This window comes from Leptomonas pyrrhocoris, assembly GCF_001293395.1.
Source record: "Leptomonas pyrrhocoris isolate H10 chromosome Unknown, whole genome shotgun sequence".
In the NCBI taxonomy this organism is placed as follows: domain Eukaryota; phylum Euglenozoa; class Kinetoplastea; order Trypanosomatida; family Trypanosomatidae; genus Leptomonas; species Leptomonas pyrrhocoris.
In genome coordinates, this window is record NW_015438372.1 from 426,523 (window position 1) to 435,279 (window position 8,757).

At 58.6% G+C, this 8,757-nt stretch overlaps 3 protein-coding genes across 6 annotated transcripts in view; all 3 read right to left on the reverse strand.

Moving 5' to 3' along the window:
• ABB37_06976 (elongation factor-1 gamma) overlaps positions 1 to 597 on the reverse strand; it is a gene marked incomplete at its 3' end in the record, with an annotated part of 1,377 nt that extends 780 nt beyond the window's left edge. Inside the window, exon 1 of one of the 3 annotated variants that reach the window (XM_015805441.1) lies at positions 1 to 597. This exon is cut by the window's left edge and continues 780 nt beyond it. In XM_015805441.1, coding sequence (XP_015656054.1) covers positions 1 to 441 — 441 coding nt within the window. In that variant the 5' untranslated portion in view covers positions 442 to 597. The other 2 variants (XM_015805440.1, XM_015805439.1) reach the window with 2 other exon arrangements.
• Positions 598 to 1,579: 982 nt separating this feature from the next.
• ABB37_06977 (elongation factor-1 gamma (EF1G)) lies at positions 1,580 to 2,894 on the reverse strand (the record flags this gene model as incomplete). 2 transcript variants are annotated; one of them, XM_015805443.1, is made up of 1 exon in its annotated part: positions 1,580 to 2,894. In XM_015805443.1, the coding sequence occupies exon 1, from the start codon at positions 2,798 to 2,800 to the stop codon at positions 1,580 to 1,582; it is 1,221 nt and encodes a 406-aa protein (XP_015656056.1). In that variant the 5' UTR covers positions 2,801 to 2,894. The 2 variants fall into 2 exon arrangements, with proteins under 2 accessions (XP_015656056.1, XP_015656055.1); XM_015805442.1 differs by having other exon boundaries at positions 1,580 to 2,803.
• A 1,615-nt stretch (positions 2,895 to 4,509) lies between these two features.
• ABB37_06978 (hypothetical protein) lies at positions 4,510 to 8,086 on the reverse strand (the record flags this gene model as incomplete). Its single annotated transcript, XM_015805444.1, has 1 exon — positions 4,510 to 8,086. The coding sequence occupies exon 1, from the start codon at positions 7,780 to 7,782 to the stop codon at positions 4,510 to 4,512; it is 3,273 nt and encodes a 1,090-aa protein (XP_015656057.1). The 5' UTR covers positions 7,783 to 8,086.
• Between the last annotated feature and the right edge of the window lie 671 nt (positions 8,087 to 8,757).

The following is an 8,757-nucleotide window of genomic DNA, read 5'->3' on the forward strand; positions in this document are numbered from 1 at the left end:
GCGCGTCTCCAGCCACAGCTCCAGACCGGCCAGGCTCTCCTCCAGCGGGGGCAGAGCATCCGGAGCGACCGGAGCACCCATAAAAAAGGCCATGAGGTAGGGCACCGTGTGCGCGTCGATCTCGCTGGCCGCGAAGTCGAGCCACATGTCCACCTGACTGCTCTCGAACGGCGAGGCACCGTAGAGCTTGGCGCCGGTCTTCTCACAGCGGGCGATGTGGCGGAGAATGGCGTTCGACTCGAAGATGGAGCCCTCGTCAGTCTGCAAGGCTGGGAAGCGCATGCACGGATGGCAGTTGCGGGCGTACTCGCCCGTCTCGTTGTCCACGCCGTAGGAGCAAAAGTGGGGCCGCACCTCCACACCGGCGAAGGCGGCCGCGACGCAGATCTTCTGCGTGCGAGCGTTCTCGGGGTGCTCACCAGTGAACAGCGTGAACGGCATCTTCGGGTTTAATGTTGCTGGAGTGGTGTCAAAAGGTAAAGAGGAGTTTTTAGAGAAGCGATACTGTGGAGTACGCGACAAGAGGCACCGTTGACAGCAGCAAAGACGGGGGATGTGCCGTATGCAATTAACAGCGCACGAGGAGAGTACGAAGGCTCATGAGAAACAGAAGAAGAGGGGGAATGGCGGGGTGATGCCGTTGAAGTTCGCATGGGACACGGAAACCAGCCGTCACTGTGGGCGTCACCTACACCCGCACCGATGAACAGGAGAACACGCTGTAGGTTCGGTGCGGTGTGGGCGGTGCGCGAGGATGCCACCAGCAACAGCACACGGGCTCACAGCGCGCACCTCTGTGTGAAGACTTGTGTGCGGCACGGTGGCGCCGCTCACAACTCAAGCACCGCACTCGGAGTCGCAGAGGGTTACTCGCAAGAGGCCTGGGGCGTGTGGTTCACGCACCTGAGGAGCAAAACACCCGATTGGCGACCCCCACTTTGCATTCCGTTTTCTTTCCTTCTCTTTCCTGTGCAGCTCCCGTGTGGGTATGAGAAGTAGTGCTGCTTTCGCTGTGTCATTTCCAGGCATCAGTCCATGTAGATGTTCCTCCCCCCTGCCTCCCTCCCTCCTCAGGCAGCACGCAGCTGAGCTCCGTGGCGTGCGACCCATAGAGTGCATGCAGGCGAAGACTGCCCGGTTTCTCTTTGCATTATACGTCGTGCCCTCGCCGTGGTGCAGAGGGACCCAGCATGTGCGTTGGCGTGGCCTCCACGGCGGTACTCTCTGCGCCGAAGCGCAGCACAACATCAGCCAGTAAACGTCCTGCTCAGCTTGCACCGTTCGATCGTAGGGAGGGAGGGGGCGGAGGCGGAGGCGAAAAAGAAACTCGTTGTTAAAAGAGCCAATGTTGGCTGCTCTTGCTTTATATACGTATATGCGTACCAACACGCCCATCACAAGCACCTTCCTGAGAAGGAATGTGATACGCTCGTGAAAGAGAAGAAAGGCAGTTAATGCCTCCGACCTGGACGAGTCCAGCGGAAAGTTATATCAAAAATGTTTTTTGTCGAGAAAAAAAAGAAAGCAAAGGCGCTGCTGAGTGAGCGTCACTCAACGCGGCACAGCGTCAGCGAGTCGCCTACTTGAAGCAGCGGCCCTCCAGCACCGGCAGCGGGATCGTCGGGCCCTCCCAGCACAGGTAGTCCGTGATCTTCTCCTTCTCCGCCTGCACGTCCTTGATCTCCTCCCACACAAACAGCTCCGTGTCCACCACCTCGCTCACGATCTCCGGCATGCCCTTGCCGCGGAACACCCACATGCCCACAAGGTCGTGCTTCTTGTCCTCGCCGATGATCAGCGCAATGCCGAAGGCGTACTTGCGCACGTGCTCCATGCGCTGGAACCACCCGCGCACCAGGTTCGCCGTCATGAACTGCATCTTGTTCTCCTCGTTGTACTTGTAGCGGCACCAGAAGCACGTGTAGCCCGCGGGGTCGTAGTTGGCGAAGAAGTACGGCGCCGCCACGGTGCGGGTGTCGGTGTTGCTGTACTCGCGCTTGAAGGCGTCGAGCACGAAGCTGCTGGGCGGCAGTGCGTCCAGCGGGTTCGGCTTCTTCTCCTCCTTCGCCGGCTTCTCCTCCTCCTCCTCCGCGTGCTCCGCCGCCTTCGGCTTCTTCTCCGCCTTGGGCTTCTTCTCCTCCGCCTTCTTGGCCGCCTTGGCGGGGCCGAAGGTCGCACCCCACTGCTTCAGCACCTCCACCGTCTTGGGCTGCTGCATCACCGTGTTGTACAGCCGGTACACGTTCTTGAACTTCTTCGTGAGGGCCTCGCCGTGCTCGACGCAGGCGCGGTACGCCCACTGCAGCGCAAAGGCGACGGAGATGTCCGCGATGGTCATGCGCTCCCCCACGAGGAAGGTGCGCGTCTCCAGCCACAGCTCCAGACCGGCCAGGCTCTCCTCCAGCGGGGGCAGAGCATCCGGAGGAACCGGGATGTGAGCAAACAAGGAAATAACAAAAGGCAGCGTGCGCGCGTCGATCTCGCTGGCCGCGAAGTCGAGCCACATGTCCACCTGACTGCTCTCGAACGGCGAGGCACCGTAGAGCTTGGCGCCGGTCTTCTCACAGCGGGCGATGTGGCGCATGATGGAGTTGGAATCAAAGATGTAGCCCTCCTCCGTCTCCAGGACCGGGTAGCGCATGCACGGATGGCAGTTGCGGGCGTAGTCAACCGTAAAGTTTTCCACCCCCATGGAGCAGGCGCGCGTCTTCAATTCCACACCGGCGAAGGCGGCCGCGACGCAGATCTTCTGCGGACGAGCGCCTTCGGGGTGCACGTAGGTGAGCAGCGTGAGCGGCATGTCTTTTTGTTTTTGAGTAGTGTTAAAAGTTAAAAGGAAGAAGGAATTATGTGTTGCGGTTTAGAAGATAATAAGGATGAAGAGGTGAGAATTCTGCCGCAGCGTGTGGTTGAGCAGCGTTGCGAGATCGCGTGCGGGGGCGGGAGGGAGAGAGAGAGAGGTGGCAGGTTGAGTTGCATCCGCGAAGGGTAGAAGAGGGAGAGGAGAGGCGGAAGGTAAGGGCGTTTGGTGGGAGATGACAAAAAAAAAAACAGGAAAACGAAGAAGCGCAGTGTGACACGCTGCGGTGCTCCTGCTGTAGCAACAAACGCCACCCCCCCCTCCCCCCCCATGCGTGGGATAGGGTGACCATCAAGTGCCATTTACGTGGAGTTCACCCCACCATCGCGATTGCTGTTGCGTTGCGGCACCTTTTGTGTTGTGTTGTTGTCGGTGAGGAAGCGACAAATTACGTTTGGGAAGAGTACCGGCCACTGGCACGATAGCGCTTGTTCACGCGGCAACGAAAGAAGGAGTAATGCCGTTTTGGGGAGAGGAGGGTGGAGGGGGGTTGTAGGTGTGCTCGACTGAACAGTCCGCTAGTCACAATACTGGACTGTATCGCTGTTTGCGGCATCCGCTTTCTTCTTTGCTTGCACCTTGACGAGTCTCCCCGCCCCCTTCTCTCTTTGTCTCGTTGTTGTTTTGCTTCTTCTGAGAGGGGCAATTTGTAACGTAAACAAATGGAAGGAAAAAAAAAGCATGAAAAACCTCTATTGACGGTAACAGAGAAGGACACACACACACACCGAGACTCAAGAATACCACTGCCACACGATCATCACCAACGACAACTAGAAGAACCATACAACGACAGTCTCCAACAAACTTAGCACATCTACACGAGAAGAAAAATAATACTAAGAAAGAACGCTAGCAACATACTAGACGAAGGGGATGCTGGAAAGGAGTTGGGATGACGTAATACGATACGCACTTCTCTCTCCTCTCCCCCCCCTCTTTCTTCTCCCTCTTCACTGTCCTTCTTTTTAAAACTTTTTACAGCCGTCTTCGCCGTCGATGAAAGGATTTACATAATACAATTGCCCACTACAGGACCCCTCTCTCGCTCCTTCTCGCCTACGCACGTGGCGCCACCGTCGTGGGAGATTACCCGCCGCACAGCTGTACACCAAGCAACAGCAGAAAGCACCTTAGCGGCATAATCTATGGTCAGCTTCTGCTTCAAGAAGAGTGAGGGAGAGGGTGGCAAACACCTGATCTCAAACAGACAAATAAATAGATAAATAAATCAAGTACACGCCGACAATAATGCGGCACAACACACACACACACACAGGCGCAACGGTCGTCGGTCAGCAACGGCAACGGACAACACAACCTCAGCCACACAACTCTCCTGCGCACATAGCGGCAAGTAACAATAATAATAAAGAAATACAAGGGAAAAAGAGGTGAAAGGTGTATATATATATATATATAAAGCCACACAATGCAATTACCATCTAATACAAAACAATCAAAAAAAATGAAGTATCACAGACGACAACTCCGCGCTGCACAAATGGCAATGAAACGCGCCTACCAAAAACGACGAACATTAAGTGCTCTGTATACGATCGCTTGTATCCCAACGTCGCTTGGCGTGAGCGTCCCGCACTCACGCCGTACACACAAACATACACATTTACGTACAATCTCGAGGTCCATTACGTGTACCTCTGCGGTGTCCTAAGAGCGGAGGGGGTGCCGGCAGTCTGCTGTGACGCAAAGACGCCCTGGTAATAAGCCTCCATCATATCACGCCAGTGCGCAAACATCTCATACGACGCCCACGGATCCGCTGCCGAGTCTGCAGTCCTTGGTGCGCCGCTAGGCACAGAGCAGCGCACGTTTGCGGATAGAAGACTGCCGCTGTCGTGGTGGTTGCTGCTGCTACGGCTGCCCTGAGATGGCGGGTGCGAGCTGGACGCCGGTGGCTTCTGGGTGGGTACGAACGCAGGTGCATGCGCGTTCATGTGCGACGGCGCTACCGCTGCACTCGATGGAGTGCTGCCGCTGTTGCTGCTCGTGCGGGGTTCAAAAGGTGCTGCCTCGTAGCGGATCCTCCCGTGTGGCGGCGTTGCGGTGGTGCTGTTGGGTTTGGGGTTGGGGTTGGGGTGGAGTTGACCTCCGGGCACGAAAGGGGCTGCCCTGTAGTTGAACTTCGTCTTGGTGGGCGTCGAGTCTGCCGAGGCGGTGGGCACGACGGAGGCAGCCGGCTTGCCGGGAACAAACGGCTTCGCCTCGAGGTTCAGCGTCGTGGTCGTCGTGCTGGCAGCTGGTGCGACGGAAGAGAGCTGCGATGGCGTCTCTTCTCCTGTCACTTCTTCGGGAATGATGCTAAGCGTCGACGGGGAGTCTCCCTTCGTCTCCTGTTGCGTACCCTGCGACACAAAGACGGTGCGGTGGGGCACGCCGTCCTGCGCCTCTGATGCGTCTAAACTGCTACTTGGCGGCGTCGACGCTGACGGTGGTGCTGGGGAGTTGCTGAGGAGGCCACGTGCACTGCGTTGCTGTTGCTTGAAGTCTTCCTGAACGTCACGCAAGACCGCACGCTCCGCCTGCGACACGTCGACCACCGACGGCGATGTGGTGCTCGGCGTGCCGTGGTTGTGACCTTGAATGGGCTGGGCGAGCTGATTTCGAATCATGCGGAACAATTCCTGCGTCTCGCGATCCTCTTTGGCATTCGCGTTTTCTCCACTACCACCACGACCCGTCGAAGACATAGGCGGAGGCGGGGGAATAATGGGAAACGCGCCTGGGAAGGGGGAGGGCATGAGGCGAGCCGCTACGCTCATGCTACTCGTGTTACAGTTGTTGTTGCTGCTGCTGTTGCGGGCACCCTGCCCATTGGACCCAGGGCGCGCTCCGGCGAACCCGTAAGGGGACGGGGAGGAGATCGCTGACAGCCACCCCACCGGCGGGACGACCGGCTGATGCTGGGAGAAGACGGTGAGGTGAGCGTACGGGTTGGGGTAGCCGTAGGCGGCCATCGTCGACGCCAGCGCTGCTGCGGCTGCCGCCTCGCCCTCCGCGCTGTTCCCTCGCGCCATCTCCGCCATCGAGCGCCACCCTGCCAGGCGCCTCATCTGCTCATCGTAGGAGAGTTCGCTGGGTGGCGGGTTGCCGCGCTGGGCAGCGAGGGGAGTTGTGGTCGTCGTTGTTGTCGCTGCTGCGCCTGCAGCGGTAGTGGCGGCGGTGGGGATCGGGTTCAACGGGACGCCGCCCACCTTGATGGAAGGCATCGAGTGCCCAATGACGAGCTGCGGCGCCGCTCCAGCAGCGGTGTTGCTGCGGTCTGCCACTGCCTGTGCGACGGTGGAGGTTGCTGCTGACGCCTGTTCTTGCTCGTGCTTCTGCCGACGCTGCTGCTGCTCGTTCAGTTTCAGCTGCTTCAGGCGGTTGATGACGACCATGATGACCTGCTGCACGTATTCACGACGGCGTGCGGCGGCCCGGTAGGCCTCCGCGTCCACCTCCGGCTCTGCCGAGCTGGGGGCTCCTTTCGTGTCACTCCTTTCCTCTGCCTTTTCGCTTGAGTGCGCGGCGGCGGCAGCGGCATCGAGGGGAGCCGGACGGCGCAGCACGCGTACGTGTTGGAACATTTTCCACAGCAGCTCCAGCGACTCCGCCGTCAAGCAGTTATGTTCGCACAGTTCCATCAGTTGGTTGAAGAAGGCGAGCTCGTTGTTGATGGTGGTGGTGGTCGGTGCTGTCGACGGCCCTGATGTGCTCATGTGAACTGCCGAGGTCTCTCCTGCGGTTTTCGCCGTCGTGGACGCGGATGCGTCGCCGAGGCAGTAGCGCAGGAGAAGCTGGCTAATCGCGTCTAACGCATTCTCGCTGTAGCCGTCCGTGCTCTCCGCATCCGCAGCACCGGCACCGTCTGCGCCTGGCGTGGGGGTGTTGTGGGCGCTGCCCGCGGTGCGGTTGCGCAGTGCTCGCAGCTCTTCCAGTGAGTTGTTTCCTTTTACGGTTACGGTGTGCGTAGGCGTGGCAGACGCAGACTCAGCCGCGCTCGTGTCCTGCGTGCGCTTCGCAGAGGCGCTATTCAGCGCCGACGCCGCCTTCGCCCGCTTGCGGACTGCACCGCGGTGCACGGCTGCGGTGTCTGCCGCGGCGGTTTCTGCCTCTGCTTCCTCCGTCCCTTTGTTCTTGGGCGTTTTACCCTCCGCTGCCGCTGCTGCGGGTGCCGCCTTCGACCGGCGCTTCTTTGCAGTTGGCGTGATGGTGGCGGTGTCGCCTGTCGGCTCCGTCGTGTGCTGTGTGGCCACTGCCATTGCCGCCGTTGCTGCCTTGGGCTTCTTCACGACGTTGGTTGCCTTTACCGGAGGCTGCGCCGCAGGGGCCAGCAGACCCTCGCGGTGCTGCCGCATCAAATCCGCAAAGCTGACTTTCGACGCGGGCGCCACTCCCTCTGCCGTTCCCTTCGCTGCGGTGTCGTCGCCTCTGCTGACGTCCACTGCCGGGCCGGACTTTTTGCTCTCTACCGCCGCCGCGGCTGTTGTTGTCGGCGGCATTGACACGGCAGGGATGGGCTTGCCATCTCGAATAGCCTCCGCGATGGCCGACTCCGCCTGCCGCTCGAGCGCGCGACGCAGCCAGATGTTCATGGGCCGTGTCGCTGGTGCAGGAGGTGCTGCCCCTGCCGCCGAGGTGGCCTCGCTGCCTTCACCTTCGGCCGTGGCTGCTGCCTCCTTCTTTTCTGCCTTGTCTTCCTGCGTTGTTGGGGCACCTTCTGTGCGCACCTCGGCGGGGCCGCTGTCGCCGTCGCCCCGCCAGTTCATGAGACGGCTGCGCCATCCCCACAGACCACCTCCACTCCCGCCCTTTTCCGTGTCCCTTTGCGCGGTGGACGCCGTGTCGGACTTCGCTGCCTCTGCTTCCTTTTTGGCTTGCGATGGGACCGTCTTTGCGGTGGGATCTGTGGCAGACATCTTTAGTCCGTGTGTGTGTGTGTGTGTGTGTGTGTGTGGTGCTTCGTGGGGTGCAACGATGCGCAACGCCGCGGTAGTGCAGACCAAGAAGTGGCTGTCGACGTCAAGTATGGAGATCCCACGCTCGCACACAGGCACAACGACGCAGTGGAATAACAACAATAAATAAATAAAGAAAACAAACAAATATATATATAGAATGAAGAGAGACCAGCGTCTTTTCTTTCTTTCCTCCGTTCCTTCTCGCTGTTGCGTCTATTTGATTTGTGCTGCTGTGGCTCGATAGTAATATCCTTTCGTGTGCTTTTCGGTGGGATGGGATGGGTGGGGAGAGTTAGAACCACACGTACGAGAACGGAGACGGCGACAGAAGGGGAAACGCCGGAGAGGTAGACGGTGAGAGCAGGTAAGTAGATAAAGAAGCAACGTCGTCTAAACCCGGTGTACTACGGAAGTGGAGCTGTGTGGTCATGAGGCGGCCTTTTTTTTTTTACCGCTGCTCAGCGCGCAGGAGGCGGTATTTGCCGCGGGCGCCCTCACCGCGCCGCCTGTAAGGATCCACGCTGCACCACCGCGACTTCATAGGCAAGTAAAGAAGCGGTGAAGAGCAACTTCTGGACCGTACATAACACACACATGTACACCTTCGTGTGTCAAAGGGTAAAGGCAAATTAGGTTATCTTTCCTTCATGTCTTCCTTCAAAGGTGTCTCTCTTCTTCTTGTCTTTTTGAAGTGGTGGTACGGCGGCGAAAGAGCCGAGGGGGACCTTCGCGGTCCGTTGCCTGGAAGGGCAATGGAATCAACAGCAGCATTCAAAAGACGTCGTGGTAGACATACCTACACAGGTCTATAAAAAGAAAGAGCTCTCTCACATAATAACACGAGTGTATATATATATGTGAAGAAAATAATAAAAAAGCAAAAGGACTAGAAGCAACAGCAGCAGCAACAAGAAAACTCGAGCGACGATTTCC